At 35.1% G+C, this 17998-nt stretch overlaps 2 protein-coding genes across 7 annotated transcripts in view; one reads left to right on the top strand and one right to left on the bottom strand.

Annotated features, from left to right (window-relative positions):
• CISD1 (CDGSH iron sulfur domain 1) overlaps positions 1-17998 on the bottom strand; it is a 324421-nt gene that overhangs the window by 43612 nt on the left and 262811 nt on the right. The gene's annotated exons all lie outside the window — the stretch shown is intronic.
• Positions 1-17998, top strand: part of IPMK (inositol polyphosphate multikinase) — a 54473-nt gene that overhangs the window by 24220 nt on the left and 12255 nt on the right. Inside the window, exons 3-6 of one of the 6 annotated variants that reach the window (XM_070780412.1) lie at positions 1589-1705; positions 2019-2132; positions 3758-3854; positions 11338-11456. In XM_070780412.1, the coding sequence (XP_070636513.1) occupies positions 1589-1705; positions 2019-2132; positions 3758-3854; positions 11338-11456 (447 nt within the window). Of the gene's footprint in view, positions 1-1588; positions 1706-2018; positions 2133-3757; positions 3855-11337; positions 11511-17998 lie in introns of all 6 variants that reach the window. The other 5 variants (XM_070780411.1, XM_070780415.1, XM_070780413.1 and 2 more) reach the window with 5 other exon arrangements.

Below are 17998 nucleotides of genomic sequence, written 5' to 3' on the forward strand. Positions count from 1 at the left end.
ACTGTTTCCACTTATCCACTTTTTCACCATCTATTTGCCATATAGTGATGGAACCAAATGCTGCAATTTTAGTTTTTTAAAGTTGAGTTTTAAGCCAGCTTTTATACTCTCCTCCATGGAATTCTTCAGGCAAGAATACAGGAATGAGTAGCCATTCCCTTCTCCTGGGGATCTTGCCAACCCAGGGATCGAACCCAGGTCTCCTGCATTGCAGGCAGATTCCTTACCATCTGAGCCACTGGGGAAGCCACTGGTAAATGCCATAACAGATTTCTAATATTACATTACCTTTGATTTTTGAAATAAAACATACTTGGACATGTCATTTTTGTTTTTTAATAATATGCATTACTGGGTTTTGTTTGCTGCTGCTGCTGCTAAGTCGCTTCAGTTGTGTCCGACTCTGTGAGACCCCATAGACGGCAGCCCACTAGGCTCCTCTGTCCCTGGGATTCTCCAGGCAAGAATACTGGAGTGGGTTGCCATTTCCTTCTCCAATGCATGAAAGTGAAAAGTGAAAGTGAAGTCGCTCAGCCGTGCCCGACTCTTAGTGACCCCATGGACTGGAGCCTACCAGGCTCCTCCGTCCATGGGATTTTCCAGGCAAGAGTACTGGAGTGGGGTGCCATTGCCTTGTTACATATATAAGATTTTTTACAGCTATGCTCATGAATGAGGTTATTATTTTCTTCACATATTATCCTTGTCCTGTTTTGATACCAGGTTTCTTTTAGCTTCATAAAATGAGTTTTGAGGGGCATTCCTTTTTCTTTTCTGTGGAAGAATTTGTATCAGATAAGTATTTGATTCCTTAGACTTGATAAAACTTACCTATAAATTCATCACAGCAGCCTGTTGACTTGTCTCTTTTTCTTCCATAAGTCCTTTCCATCTTTCCTTTCATTTGTTCCTGGGAAGGGATATATTTTTTAACTAATGATTCAGTTTCTTAAATGTTTTGATTTTCTTTGTTAATGTGGTATTAAAATATAGATTATAGTTTTATGTAATTATCCACCTGGTAAAGTTCTTCATAGTATTTTTTAAAATGCTATGCTAGTTTAATTATGACTCCCTTTTTATTCCTGATATTGTTTATTTGCTGTTTTTTTCTGTATTAGCTTGGCTCAGAGCATTTTTTACTCTCCCTCTTTTAGTATCTCTGTCCTCATCTAGGACTGATCCTAAGTTCAGAGATCCTTTGGTTCAGGTTTTCAGAGTGGACATCTGAGCCCAAATGACTGCTCAGCTTAGCACTTTGGGTTTCCTCTTTATTTTAGATCTCTGTGAATTTCCTTTTTTTAATCATGGGAGCTCAGCTATGCATTTAAGAAAATATTATATTTTATCCTACATTTCTAGGTACAGAGTTGTTTAGGTTATCTTGTTTGACATGTTGTAGTAAAGATCAGTCTTAATACTTTAAAAAACATATTTAACATAAGAGAAAGTTTATCTTTCTACTCTTCTAGTTCTTTTATCTTTTCACTTATATTGTGGACTTCTTCAGGTAAGCACATAGATGTATTTGGCTCCTCCATCTTGTTAGGTCATCATGAACACTGTGTCTTCAATGTCTTTGTGCCAGGAACAAAGGGATGATAAGGTACACCCTGCTTTTAATTACCTTGGCCAGGAAGTGACTGATTTCATTTCTGCTCACATTTCAATAGGGGAAGCTGGAAAATACAATGTATCACGTTTGGTGAGTTTCTGCCATACTTGAGTTTATTCAATAGAATTATGTCATATATAACTACTTGATGTGAATGTGGTTTGAACATATATAATTAGAATTCTGATACTGAGATTTCATAAGCATTTTACATGAGTAAACTTAAATGGTTTTGAGTACTTAGGTACACCATATTTGGCAAGAGTTAATGGGTAAGATGTCTTGCTAGTCATTATTATTAGTAGACCTATTTGGCAAGAGTTAATGAGTAAGATATCTTACAAGTTATTATTAAACCTTTTATTTTGTATTGGAGTGTAGCCGATTAACAGTGTTGTGATAGTTTCAGGTGGACGGCAAAGGGACTCATCATACATATACATGGATGCATTCTCCCCAAGCTACCCTCCTATCCAGGTTGCCACATAACATTGAGCAGACTTCCCTGTGCTATACAGTAGGTCCTTGTTGATTTTCCATTGTAGATATAACAGTGTGTACCTGTTATCCCAAACTCCCTAACTATTCCTTTCACTCACCCTTTCCCTGACAACCGGAAGTTCTTTCCCTCAGTCTCTGAGTCTGAAACAAAAAATATTTTCTTTCTGCTTTTCTAGAAGAAAAATTAAAAATCTAGTTCCAGGATATCTGCATATTTCATTGTTTTCTAGAATTATTACTGGTTATAAATCAAATAATTAAATGAACAATACTTAGACTTACATTGAGTTAAATGATACATTTTTTAAGGTAAAATCACAATTTCTTTACAGATATAAAATGAACACATGTTAAAGATTTTGTTTAAACTCATTTAATGAGGTAAGTGATGCGAAAATATTGACTTTGTGTGCCGATGCCAAACAAATATGGAAATTGTTATGGAGGAGAGAGAAGAAGTGGCTTTATTTCTTTGCCAGGCAAAAAGGGAACCCAGCAGGCTATCCCCTCAAGAACTGGGCAATAGGAAAAGGTCTTAACAGACATGAGGTGGGGGTAGGTGATAAGGATCAAAGCAGTGACTGGCTTGCATTCTTCTGATGGGTTAGTGGTGAGGTAAATAGGAGTCAGTGTCATCAGCTTTCAGGTTCAAACTTGTCTGGGGTCAAAACAGCTCAAAGATAGTGTTGTGTGTATCCCTTGATAGGGAAACAGGACCTTCCCCCAAGGCTGCTCTTGACTGTTTCTCCCTGGTGTCACTTCACCTATCTTTCCTATTTAGTAACTGCTTGCATCTGCACATTGGAACTCAGGGAAGGTCATGGAGGCTAAATGAAGCCTCTTTCTTATAATCAAAGAAATGGGGGATACGGAAAGGCTTTGTGCTCAGGAGCCCCACAGGGCCCTACTTAGTATCAGAACTAAGCAGACGTTAAAACCTAGTTCAAAAGAAAAGTCAAAGAAGCACAAATTTATATGGCATAAAGGGAAGGTGAAATGAGTGTACATAAGAACACTGTAAACTCTCCCTTTCCAGGGAGATTAGAGGGAAGTCAGTAATCCTCCTCTGTTGCTGTTTAGTGGTCAGTTGTGTCTCACTCTTTGTGACCCCATGGGCTGCAACCCGCCAGGCTCCTATGTCTACGGAATTTCCCAGGCATAAGTATTGGAGTGGGTTGCTGTTTCCTTCTCCATAGGATCTCCCTGACCCAGGAATTGAACCCATGTCTCCTGCAAGTCTCCTGCATTACAGATGGATTCTTTACCACTGAGACTCCAGTGAGGCACAGATCCTCCTCTGGCCAGAATTTATTCTTTGTCTATGGACAAGAATTCTTTTGCATTTGCTAAGAGTTATCTACAACTTACTTTGTTGTAAAATAGTTCAAGGACAGTGAAAGGCTAGAATTAGATAACCAAGAATATGCTCTAAATAATACAGAGTTTCTCATTGGAGACACATAGAGTTTTTTTTTTTTTTTTTTTTTTGCTTATTCCGGACTTAAACTTATTAAATTCCAGTTAAAACTCATACTGGATAAATTATGATTCATTGTATTGTGTTATTTGAGAAATGTGTGGAGCAGTTAGAAAGCATTACAAGGAACTGACTTGGAAATGTTCCATTTCTCTTTGTTTCAGGTTTTTGCTGCTGATTGTACTGATGATATTCTTTTAAAGCTACAAAAATATTTGCCAAAATATTATGGCATCTGGTCACCTCCTACTGCACCAAATGGTAATCTTTTCTTTAAAATCCATCTTTTAGTCTTAATTTATGAGAATTGCTTTTTAAAAGATTTAAGTAAGATTAAGCCTCGTATTATAAAAACAGAATATATGTGTTTTTCTTACTACTCTTTCTCTTATTCATTAAGAAAACTAATTAATACTTCTGCTTTTCATAACCAGTTTCTTAAATAGCATATACAAATTAATAACCCATTTCTTAAACAATTGAATGAACATATATATATATATATATATATACATTAGTACTTAATACTCTTAATTATCAGATGTTCTTTTTTTCAAACATTTTGAGCAATTTCTTTTCCCATTTTGAAAAAAGAAAAATCAAGAAATATTTTTTTTGTGTAACTTCCTTCCTATCTTCTGTCTTGTTCCTTCATTTCCTACTTGCATGCTTTAAAAAATACTTGTAATTTTCATATAGAGGACAAAATTTTTTATGTAAGGGCACAGAATTTCTCTCTTAATATTAGTTAATACTTGAAGCAGTATTTGCCACATTAAGGCCTTTGACAGAGCAGACAAAAGTCAGTTAAACTGGTAACATGACTGCTAACCATTGAAGAAGATTCATGAGTGAGGGAAGAATTTCAAACTTGACTGAGTTTAAGAAAAACCCATAGTCTTGCTAAAATGCAAATTAATAGGCTCAACTCCCAGACATTTTGATAATGTGTATCTGTCTGTGTTGGAGTTCATGATATGCTTATTAAATAAAAGTATGTTTGTTGTTTTTTCTTCCTAATGGAGATAGTGCTTGAACCACATTTTGAGAACAGTTAGAGATGGGGACTCAAGTTTGAGCTTGTTCTTTCCCTCAGTTCTTTGTCACTACTTATTCTAGGTTTCATTAATAAGGACTCATAGTATCTCTTGTGAGTATCCTACAAATCCTGGGGAACCATTGATTTACTATTATAATAGTAAATCAATGGTTCCCCAGGATTTGTAGGATTCTTCTGTGCTTCATTTGGGGAGGCAGGAGACTTGAGCTTTGCTCTGCTCCTGCTTTTCCTTTCTTTCCCTCCTTCCTGTCTTCCCCCTTCTTTTCTCACTTTCCTCTTCTTTACTTTCCCTTTTTCTTTTCTCCTCCTTTTTTCTTTCCTTGTCTTTCTTCCCTCTTCCCTTCCCTCCTTTTTCCTTGTCTAATCTATATCTAGATAGTTAAATGTTAAGTTTAAAAATTATTTAGAAGGGGTAGAGAGAATTCTCTGGTGGTCCAGTGGTTAGAACTCCACACTTCCACTGCAAGGGGCACAGGTTCAAGCCCTGGTCAGGGAACTAAGATGCTGCATGTCATGAGGCACAACCAAAAAAAAAATAGAGTGGGTCAAATAATTGAGCCAACAGCATCATTATTTTGAAAAGTAGAGTATATAAGAAGAATTTGGGTAGGAGAAGAAATATTTTAATTGAAACATTTTATAGTCTAGAATTATATAATTTAAAATAATTTAAAAATCAAAGACTTGCTAGCAATCAATACCTTTTTGGTTTTCAATACCAAATAATCCTGAGGGATATCTATGTTAATGTAGAAAGATCAGTAACTTTGAAGTCAGAAGTCTTGGCTTCTTTGTTGGTTATTTCCAAATTTTGTGAACTACTCTAACTCATTAACCTTTTGGAGGTCCACTTTTTCTTCTATACATTGAAAATAATTTCACGTGGAGTTGTGAAAATGCATGTTATTTTATGTGAAAATGCTTTGTAAACTCTGAAACTCTTATTTGAGTATAAATGGAGATGTTGGTACTACTGAGTTGAAAAGATGAGGCGAGGAAAATGAGAAAAAAGAAGAGAAAATATAAATAGAAGTATACATGTAAATAGATGTAGTCCTGTAATACCAACAATTGCCTTAGGAAATTTCCTATTCCTTTGTAATCTTTTGAAAAATATTTTAATTTATTTTTTAAAATTAAAAACATATTTTTTCTTTTTGGCCGCACTGCAACTTCCTGGGAGTTCCTTTGATAAGGAATTGAACTTGGGCCACAGCAGTGAAAGCACTGAGTCCTAACCACCGGACAGTCACGGAACCCCCTTCCTTTCCAGTTTTTAGCTCTGGAAGGAGAACTGCACCATAGAGATTGTTAAGCTTTGATTTTGCTAGAGAATTCATGGAGTCCTCTTTCTGTTTTTATCATTTTGATTGTAAATGAAACACATATAAGATGGGAAACTTTTTGACATCTTTAGTCCACAGGATCATGAAAATGAATATTTTCTTAAATTTTAATAGAACACTGTGATTTGCATTACTATACTTTACGTAGTATTAAATTGATATAATTTATTTCTTGACTCTTTTTCCCCTCTTTCTACTTGAGCATCTTTATTTATGTATTTATGGCTGTGCTAGGTCTAGTTACTGCATGTGGGCTTTCTCTGTAATTGTGGTGAGCAGGGCCCACTTTTCGTTGTGGTAAATGAGCTTATCACTGCAGTGGCTTCTCTTGTTTTGGAGCAAAAGTTTGGGGCTTCAGTAGCTGTGGCATGTGTGCTTACTTGCTCAGAAGCATGTGGAATCTTCCCAGATCAGGGATCAAACACGTGTCCCCTGCCTTGGCAGGAAGATTTCCTATCCACTACTCCACCAGGGAAGTCTCAAGGTAGAGTGTTATACAACTTTGTATAATTCTTAGAATCCAAAGTTGTAAAACAGAGAAAGTACTTCCAGTTTGCACAGCAAGTTATTGTCACTTAAAGGAAGCATAAGGATGTCCTGACCAACAGTTTTTTACCTTTTGAATTTCTTACGGCAGTTTTATTGACATTTAATTTATGTACCATAAATCTCACCCATTTTTTTAAAATTTACAGTCATAGAGTTATACAAACATCACATTAGCAAACCTTAGAATATGACTAGTGTTTTTTTTTTAAGGTAAAGCATTTGTTGCAATTATATTTGAAGATTTGAAACTAGTTATATATGTTAAATCTCATTTTACTTGTGTATAAGCATATAGATACATGTGCCATCAATATTTATTTGGGGGAATAGAAAAGTAAATCTTCAATTAGGTTTGAGCAAATTGAGAGTTCTCAAATGTAATCTCTAGTCTCATTGATTGATAGGTTTATGGATCTCACTACTAGTCAGGTTTTAAGAAGCATGGATTGAAATAAGCTGTTCCCTTTCTCCCTCTTCACCCCACATTTGGACACTCAAGGTCTCTTCTATTTATAATTCCTTATACTTCAAGCTTCTGTTGCTCTCAGAAATAGCTGATGATTGATGTGAAAGGCAGAAGAAAGGCGTCCTCTGTTTTTCCATTTGGCTTCATAAATGGGCAGGGTTTCACCACCCGGCCTTTTTTACATTTTGGGAGGTTCAGAAATGATAATAGTAGCCAATGCCTAGATAGGGTGGGAAAGAATATGATGAAACTTGGAACCTATGTTGTAATGATCTGTATAATCAATATTCATTAAGAGGATCTGAATAAATCTTCAACTCTAAATGTCCTCACCTTTGTCTTTCCTTTAAAAGAATAGTTATCTCATCTTTACTGTTTATAAATGTTTGCAGATCTTTCAGTTTTCCATAATATTTCAAATGTTTTTATTTTTTTCTCCTTTGTTACTGGGGAATTTTCTGCCCCTTTTTTTTTTCTTAGTATCAGGACTGTATTCCAGCAGTAGAATTTTTTTATGTGTAATGTATTAGAAAACGATGTAAGTATTTAATTTATATTTAAGATAATTATATTTAATTGTATATATTTAAATAGAAAATACACTTAAAATAGAAAAACTTTTTTGTTCATAGTAACCTTGTGTAATCTTAAACATACTATCGTCAGCAACATGAAATATATAAATATTTTGAGCATATTAACCTTGTTGTTGGTACAGCCACTGAGAAGTCTTAACTTATAGACTGCTTATAAAAGCATGAAGTGGTATATTTTGGACTACCTGGTAGGTATTTTTACGATTTTTACCTCAAAATATTAAAGAACAATAGAAATTCTATATACATTTTCCATAAATTAATAGATAACAGATTTCTCTCTTACAACCATAGAGAACTATACTTCTAGTCAGTGTGACTTCTTATAATGAGATCCATACATTTATGAAAAGTAGATGTCCTGTTATTTATTACACAAATATTAAGACTAAGCTTAATGGATTATCTCTTAGATTTGAGGTTCACAAATGTCAGTCTTTAGACCTCTGACTGACTGGCTTCATCAGAATCTGTTGTACTAAATAGAGCTTTTAAGAATTTAAAAAAGTAAATATAGTTATTTTGCTCTCTATGTGATTTATACACACATTAATTCATATGTATATATGAAAATCAACTTTTTTAATTTTTTTAATATTTAAAAATACTAAATGTTTTTTAACTTTTACTTTCCTTACAAGTTACATCATAGCAAAAAGTCATAATTATTTTCCAAACATCATATCAATATAGTTTAATTTATTTCCTTGACTTTGGTCAAAATGAACCTAAACTATTCCAGATAGAACACTATCTTACTCTTAGTCCATCCAATTTTTAGAACATATTCTCTATATACCTAAAAATTGAGAACTGTTGTACCATTCTATACCCAGAGGGGTTTTGGCTGAGTGTCCTTTGTTATCTGTAGCATTGCCTTATCAGTGAGGCTCTCCTGTAGTTAAAAATGCCTTTGATCATTTAAGTTATTGTCTTGAGATTGACTTATTTTGAATTAAGCTCTCTTACTTTTTTTTCAGAGAGAATCAGTATTTAAATTTATTTCTAGTGATGATAATCTGAAAAAAAATCAATTTAAATCTGAGCTCCCACATCATGTCTCATTTCCCTATTTTATTCAGAAGCAACTGTGGCAAACTGCTAGATATATAATCTTTTTTTTTTTTGACTGCTAAGTCACTTCAGTCGTGTCCAACTCTGTGCGACCCCACAGACGGCAGTCCACCAGGCTCCCCCGTCCCTGGGATTCTCCAGGCAAGAACACTGCAGTGGGTTGCCATTTCCTTCTCCAATGCATGCAAGTGAAAAGTGAAAGTGAAGTCACTCAGTCATGTCCGACTCTTAGCGACCCCATGGACTGCGGCTCCCTGGCTCCTCCATCCATGGGATTTTCCACGCAAGAGTGCTGGAGTGGGGTGCCATTGCCTTAACTATGCATCTCTAAAGCAGGTTTTGATATTGATTTTTTTTTTAGTAACTTAGAGGGAAAGAGAAACAAGGATCTCAAAATTTCAACTTTTCACTTAGAGAACCAAAAGAATACACTAAACCAACTCTCAGTAGGCCTTAATTTAAGGATTATGAACTAAAGGCTAATAATCAATAATTTAGCCATTTATATGGTGTGTGTGTATATATATATATATATGTTTTATATGATTTGGTAATTCAAATCAAATAAAGCATATCAAGAATCTGAAAGTAAGATAAAACACATTTGCCTAGTCAAGTATTAGTCACTCAGTCATGTCCAACTCTTTGCGACCCCATGGTCTGTAGCCTGCCAGATTCCTCTGTCCATTGAATTCTCCTTCTCCTAGCGATCTTCCCCACCCAGAGACTGAACCCAGGTCTCCTCCATTGCAGGCAGATTGTTTAACATCTGAGCCACCAGGAAAGCCCTTGCCTAATCAAAATAAATGTCAGATAAAACTGATGATACTTAGGCCTGTTTACTGAAGGAATGGCTCAACTTATTACAGGATGAAGAAGGCCAAACCCAAAGTCCCTTTGGGCAGAAAGAGAATGAGAAGAGCAAACACTGATTCACTCAAGCAGGCATTTATTATATTCCTACTGTAAGGAGAGTTTGTATTTGTATTTTTCTCTTTCCCAAGAGAGGATGAAATAGGGATTTGCAAAAAGTCTTTAGCTTCTCTTGTTTCTGTTGTTTGGCCAAAAAACAGTTTTTGTTTTTAATCACTACCAAATTGGCAGGTAGAAAATAATAACCCTACACTGAACTGTAGATGCTGTGATGTTTAGCTAGATTTGCACACTATCTTTTGTCTTCCCATGTATAGCCTTACCTCACTAAGGCCTTCAGGGTTTCTTGAGTTATGGAAATTAATGATGATAAACTTGTGAATGCTAATGATTTACTGTATTGGGATCTAATTAGTCTCTTCTGATATTTGAAACATAAGCTTTGTTACTGAAATTTTTATACAATTTTAGGGAGAGGATGGATCCCTTTCTTTCTCTTTCCTCAAGGTAGCTGAAAATGGGAAGTGTGTGAAGGGGACTGCTATGCTTCCTTCTTCCCCATCTTATCATACTTTCCTGTGGTTATCTTTTTAAAGTACAGAAATGGGTAGGTTCTAGTTTCTTGAGCAGGATATTCCTACTTGTCTCATTATCTCTCACCATCAACAGGATGTCTGTGTCCAGCCCTTTTATCTTGTTGAAAATGTCCCTTTGTTAGAACTTTTCTTTTAAATGTAGCCTGCTCCTTTTTGTTTCTGTGAGTGCTAGTCTCTTAGGCTACAGTTCATTTTTTGTCTCTTAACTTCACCTGGTTCTACACAATCCTCCCTCTCTCCATTTTCCTTTGACTAAGGCATAAGATTTTAAAAAATAAATTCATTTATTTCAAAAAATCAAACCTTGTTACTTTGATAAAAAGTAAAATATTTTCTGTTTGTAAGGAAAGGTTTTTACAAGAAGTGCTTCTTATGACATGACTGAAATTTGTGATCTCATTCAGAATTTTGTTTGGGAGATTTATTCACCTAGGAAGGGGGAAAGACTTTCTTTCCTTACTTCTTTCCCTCAGTGCAATCAGACCTGTATTTTCAACCTAAAACTATAAGGTCGGCTACAGTGTGTTATAACTGAGATGTTTATAATTTTTTACTTGAATCTCCCTTTCTAATAGTTTTCTGAGGGAAGGTGTATACAGGATGCCAAAGTTATTTACAAATGAACTTTTGAAGACTTTTTGTGTTCTAAAAAGCAGGGTGTTTCTTTTTCCTTTTGTACTAGTAAGCCTAGAATGTATATTTGGCATTAACATCATTTGGATTGATTTACCTTTCTTAACCTATACCTGTTGTATCCTCTATGGAAAGGATTTATTCCTTTTACTATCCTTAAATGAAGAATTTAAAAAGTTGTTAAAACACTAAGATGCCTGCTAAGGCACATAGGATGTAAATCATGTTCAGAAGAAGAATGTATTCAAGGACGGTTTTTAAAAATTATCTCATTGCCTTTTTAATGTTCTTGGAAGCCTTATATCTAATTCATACCTTTTAATTATGGTTGAATATTTATTCCACCTCTTGAAAGAGTTACTCTGTGATATTTATACCTGTTATAAAATTTATTAGTCAAGCTTTTTTTTCCCCTCCAGGTAAAGTAATAATAATTGTTGACTCTGGATCAGTTTTAACTTTTTCTTAGTTTTAAGATTTCCTCATTTTTGTTTTCTCTTAAGTAGTAATATGTTTTCCTATTACTAATTAGGGTTTTTCTTTAATAACAGATTTATACCTAAAACTGGAAGATGTGACCCATAAATTTAATAAGCCCTGTATAATGGATGTAAAGATAGGGCGGAAAAGCTATGATCCTTTTGCTTCATCTGAGAAGATTCAGCAACAGGTCAGCAAGTACCCATTAATGGAAGAGATTGGGTTCTTGGTGCTTGGCATGAGGGTAAGAGTGATTTTTAGTGTAATACATACATTTCTCATTGCATGTTTTCTTGAAGGTTACAGATGTCGCATATATTTTAGAATTAGATTATCCATAACTCCTCAGAGCTGGCAGAGATTTTTATCTCTTTTGTTCACTGGTATATGGACAGTGTCTGGATTTATTCTGGGAAGCAGTACATGATTAGTAAGTGAATGAGTGGCTGAACCTCAAAGCTCTGACTCTAGAAATTTTGTTTTAAAGAAGTTTTAAGTTTAGTGGAAAAGAAATATGATAAATGAATATGATATTATTTGTGATTTTTTTTTTCCCATGAGAAAAGTGCCAGTAATTTTTTCTGTATATTTAAACCAAAAAAGGGAAATAAATTAGGTTACTACTGGTTTAAGAATGTGATTTAAAGCCATTGTTTTCTTTGCTTATTTTTCCCTGGACTGGCAATTTGCCATGGACTCAGGTGGTCAGTTCTGATCTCATCCAGAGTCCCCCTTGTGACTATACTCATCTGATGGCTCCTTTGGGTCTAGTTGGTCCAAGTGACCTCACTCTATGTCTTTCAGTTCAGTTCAGTTCAGTCATTCAGTCATGTCTGACTCTGTGACCCCATGAACTTCAGCATGCCAGGCCTCCCAGTCCATCACCAACTTCCGGAGTTCACTCAAACTCACGTCCATCAAGTCGGTGATGCCACCCAGCCATCTCATCCTCTGTCGTCCCCTTCTCCTCCTGCCCCCAATCCCTCCCAGCATCAGGGTCTTTTCCAGTGAGTCAACTCTTTGCATGAGGTGGGCAAAGTATTGGAGTTTCAGCTTCAGCATCTTTCCTTCCAATGAACACCCAGGACTGATCTCCTTCAGAATGGACTGGTTGGATCTCCTTGCAGTCCAAGGGACTCAAGAGTCTTCTCCAACACCACAGTTCAAAAGCATCAATTCTTTGGCGCTCAGCTTTCTTCACAGTCCAACTCTCACATCCATACATGACCACTGGAAAAACCATAGCCTTGACTGGACGGACCTTTGTTGGCAAAGTAATATCTCTGCTTTTGAATATGCTATCTAGGTTGATCATAACTTTCCTTCCAAGGATATCCAGATTCCTCCAAAATCTGCAGTGATTTTGGAGCCCAAAAAAATAAAGTCTGACACTGTTTCCACTGTTTCCGCATATGTTTGCCATGAAGTGATGGGACCAGATGCCATGATCTTCGTTGTCTGAATGTTGAGCTTTAAGCCAACTTTTTCACTCCCCACTTTCACTTTCATCGAGAGGCATTTTAGTTCCTCTTCACTTTCTGCCATAAGGGTTCTGTCATTTGCATATCTGAGGATATTGGTATTTCTCCCGGCAATCTTGATTCCAGCTTTCTCATGATATACTCTGCATAGAAGTTAAATAAGCGGGGTGACAATATACAGCCTTGACATACTCCTTTTCCTATTTGTCTTACAAGTTGATACTAACTGTTGGCTGGGCTTTTTCCCATAAGGTTGCTTCCAGAAGGCTGACTGGAGCTTCTACATGTACTATATACATTTTAGGAAGGCAAGAGTGAAAGCTACGAGGTCTGTTGAGATCTAGGTTAGGAAGTCACCTTCTGTCACTTTTATGGAATTATATGGGTCAAAGTATGTCACAGGGCCAGTCCATATTCATAGGAAGGAGAAGACTCCACTTTTGGTTGTGGAAAAAGAGAAGTCACAATACAAATGGCAGTGTGCATAAGGATGTTGAGGCCCTCTTTGCAAACAATATGCCACTGTTAGGTAATATGGAATAAAATTCTATAAACAAGTGATGCCTATTTAAACCTTCACTGTTTTTAAATCATTCACCCTTCCACTTTCCTTCTTTTAGGAGATAATTTTGGCTTCTGCTTCAGAAAAAATAAGCCATTATACAGGGTTTCCTTTAATTTCCTGCTAACAGACATACACATCTAACCTGCATATACTTTCATTTCCTCGTTATTCCTCCCTACATTGAAGAATTTTCCATTCTCCTGTCAGAGGCAGCCCTTCCCTTTTCTCTCTGGATTGCATTTCTCTTCCGCCTCTTCTGAACCTAATATTCTTGATTCTCGTTATTTTATTTTAGTTTTGTTTTATCTTCAACTTTGGTCTCTCTTTAGTTGTTTTTCCTTTTTGTTTCAAATAATGTTCAAATCACTCTCAATTGAAAAAGAAAAAAATCAAAACCCACTTTTATCCTGCTCTGTTCTTCAGCAGTGAATTTAAATGCTTCCCCTTTGTACCCAAACTTGTTATATTTGTTACTGTTGCCTTACTTCCCATGCTGTATTCTTTAACCCATTTTAATCTGGCTTTAGCTTCATCATGCCACCAGACTGGTGCCTCATGAAGGTCCCTAATGACATCTCTGTGTCACTAAATTCAAATGGCATTTTTCATTATTCATCTTACTTCACTTTTAAAAGCAGTCTTCAACATGACTATGTCCTTGAAACATTCCTTTTTGTGTCCATAACACTGCAGTCTCTCCTGTTTTTTCCCTAAGAGCACTTTGCAGTCTTTTTTTGCCAGCTCATTTCTTTGTTCTTTAAATATTGAGGTATTCCACTTAGTTCCATTTACTGCCTTCTGTTTCTTCTCAAGTAGTGTCCTTTATCTCATTGATTCAGTTTCACTTATATTGATAACTCCTGAACGTACATATCTAGCCTCTGGTTTTTCTTTGATCTCCTAATCTATATAGCTAACCTATTCAACATTTTACTTGGATAACTTAAAGACATCTAGGACTAACATGTAAAAAACTGACTTATATCCCTCTTGCAAAATAACAACCAAAGCAGTAACAGCAAATCTCTGTTATTCTCCGTCTCAGTGAATGACATTATCATACATCCAGTTTTATGAAGGAGAAACCTTTTAGTACCATCATCTCTCAAAGCCATCCATCAATTTTGTTGATCTTAATTTTCAAGCACCTAGTCCCATTTTCAAAATTACTCTTCTCTAGACAAGTATCTTACCTCTCGATTTCAGTTTTATTCTCTTCTGGTCTGTTCTCCGAATGTTTTAAAATGTATATCTAATTTTGACATTCCCCAGCTTAAAAATTTTTCAGTTGGTTTCCATTGCCTTTATATATGTGTGTGTGTGTGTCTATATATAGAAATAAATAAGGCACTGCCTTATTTATTTAGAATATATATGTAGAAATATATGTAGAATATATATGTAGAATATATGTAGAAATATATGTAGAAATAAATAAGACACTGCCTGATTTTGCTCTCTCTGTGTTATCTCCCCAGACAAACAGAGGTTCTTCTGTTTGTATTTTTTAATAACATTTTTATTGAGATACGATTTACCCACCATTCAATTCACTCATTTAAAGTAGCAGTTCATTGGTTTAGTATACTCATAGAGTTGGGCAGCCATCAACATATTCAACTGTAGAACATTTTCATCACCTAAAAAGAAAAGCTATACACATCAGCAGTCACTTATTTCCTTCCAACTCACCAGCCATAGACAGCTCTAGTCTACTTTCTGACTGTATAGCTTTGCCTCTTCTGGACATTTCATATAAAGGGAATGATGTAATACAATATGTAGTCTTTTGTGACTGGCTTCTTTCATAATGTTTTCACAGTTCGTCCATGTTGTTAGCACAAATCTGTATTTTATTTTTTGTTTTTGTATGGATATACCACATTTTGTTTATCCATGGGTTCATTGATCAACTTTGGGTTGTTTCCACTTTGGGGCTGTCATTAATAATGTTGTTATGAACATTCATGTACAAGTTGTTACGTACATATGTTTTTTAAGGTATGTAGTTCCTGAATTTGAGACTAGTGAATGCCATGATTAAATTAAAATTTTAAAGAAACTGCCAAAGTGTTTTCCAAAGTTGTTGCACCATTTTATATTTCTACCAATGATATATAGGAGTTTCAGTTTCTCTGCATTGTTACCCAAAGCCCAAACCTTGTTATTCTGTCTCTCTTCTTTTTTTATAAGTTATTCTAGTGGGTATGAAGTGGTATCTCATTCTGGTTTTTATTTGCATTTCCCTAATGGCTCATGGAATTGAGCCTCTTTTCATGTGCTTATTGACCCATGTGCATGTCTTCTTTGGAGAAATGTCTATTCTGGTCCTTTGTTCACTTTTAATTTGGTTTATTTTTTTCTGTGGGTTGTTTTTTCACTTTTTTGATAATACCTTTGGAGTACAGATATTTTTAATTTTGAAGTCTAATTTAATTTTGCCTTTTGTTGTTTGTGCTCTTTGTTTCATGACTGAAAAACCATTGCCTAACCTAAAGTCATGAATATTTACTCCTATATTTCTTCTATAGTTTTTAACTGTTACATTGAGATATATGTATATTTTAAGTTAGTTTTTTGTGTGTGGTTTGAGGATGGGGTCAACCTTTCTCTTTTGCGTATGTGTATCTAGTTATCCCAGCACCATTTGTTGAGAAGACCATTTTTTCCCTCATTGAGTGCTCTGGACATACTTGTTGAAATAAGTTGACCATAAATGAGAGTGCATTTCTGGACTCTGAATTCTCTTCTGTTGATTCATATTGTCTATCTTTATGGAAGAACCACAGTCTTTTTTTTTTTCTTTTTCAGCTTTATTTGAGGTATCATTTACACAAGATATTTAAAGTATACATTGTGGTGATTTGAAATACATACACATTGTAGAAGGATTCACTCATTTAGTTTATTAACACATCTTTCACCTCACATATTTACCTTTTATTTCTACCCTCTTAGCAGATTTCAGTTATGCAGTAGTATTATTGATGTGTCACCATATTTTACATTAGATTCTCAGACTTTAATCTTATAGTTGGAAAGTGAATACTAACCTCTTTGTATTTCCCCTCCCAGTCCTTGGTAAACTTTACCACTTTCTACTCTCTTGTTTCTATGAGTCTGGTTTGTTTTTCAGATTCCCATGTGTAAGCGAAGATGTGCAATATTTGTCTTTGTCTTAGTTCACTTAGCATAATGCCCTTAAGGTTCATCTGTGTTACTCCAGATAGTAGATTTCCTTCTTCTTAATGACTGAATAATCTGTTGTTTATGTACAGGCATACCTTGGAGATACCATGGGTTCAACAATAAAGCAGATATTACAATAAAATAAGTCATAATTTTTAGTTTCTCAGTGCATATGAAAATTTTGTTTACACTGTACTATAATCTAAGTATGCAAAAGCATTATGTATAAAAAAATGGATGTGACTTAATTTAAAAATACTTTATTGCTAAAGAAATGCCAAAACAATTATAATAGTAATATCAAAGATCACCGATCACAGCTAACATAACAATACAGTAATAATGAAAAAGTTTGAAATATTGCGAGAATTACCAGATGTGACACAGAGACATGAACTGAGGCAAATGCTGTTGGAAAAAATGGCTCTGATAGACTTGTTCAATGTAAGGTTGCTATAAACTTTCAGTTTTGAAGGTTTCTATACTCTGAAGGTTTACACAGTGTCTATGAAGTGCAATAAAATGAGGTGTGCCTGTACATACCACATCTTTATCCTTTCATTCATTGATGTACAGTTAAATTGTTTTATATCACAATTAGGCTATTGTGAATCATGCTGCAGTGAACAGGTAGTTTGTGTAGTGCCAGGATATGTGTTTTCTTTTTCTTGGGTGTATAATGGTATTTCTTAAGTTTTTGAGGAACTTTCATACTGTTTTTTATAGTGGCTGTACCAGTTTACATTCCTACTAGTAGTACTCAAGGTTTCCCTTTCCTTCATATTCTCAACAACACTTGTTAGTTTTTCCTATCAAATTGTCTGACTTCTTTATATGTTTTGAGTGTTAACCCTTTACCAGATACGTTGATTTGCAGCAGGTATTTTCTCAGAATTACCCTGTCTGTTTTTTTGTTTTGTTTTGTTTTGTTTTGTTTTGTTTGGCTATACCACATGGCTTGCTAGATCTTAGTTCCCTGATCAGAGATTGAACTCTGGCCCATGTCAGTGAAAGCACTGAGTGCTAACCACTGGACCACCAGGGAATTCCCAAAAACCATACTGTCTTGATTAATGTAGCTTTGGAATAACTTTTGAAACTAGGAATTGTTAGACTTCCAACTTTGTTCTTTTCCAAGATTGTTTGGACTACCTAGGGACCCTTCAACTTCCTTGTGAATTTTAGGATCAGTCTGTCAGTTTCTGCAAGCAAGTGTCTACCTGGGATTTTGGGTAGGAATTATGTTGAATCTGTAATTTGAGTTCTCCTAATTTTATTCTCATGGCTTTCCTTTGTATAGTAGTCAACAGTTTATAATTACATATAGTTTGCTTATCTGAGAAAGGATATGATTGCAGTGTGAAATAATGAATGACTTATGTAAGTCTAGAATGTTAAAATTGGGAGATATAACTTGAATTTTAGTGTGAGTTCTATTAAGATTTTTTTTTCAGATAGTTGTTTCCTTAGCGTTTGGCAAATTTATTAAACTTTTCA

This window comes from Bos indicus, chromosome 26 (assembly GCF_029378745.1).
Source record: "Bos indicus isolate NIAB-ARS_2022 breed Sahiwal x Tharparkar chromosome 26, NIAB-ARS_B.indTharparkar_mat_pri_1.0, whole genome shotgun sequence".
Classification (NCBI taxonomy): domain Eukaryota; kingdom Metazoa; phylum Chordata; class Mammalia; order Artiodactyla; family Bovidae; genus Bos; species Bos indicus.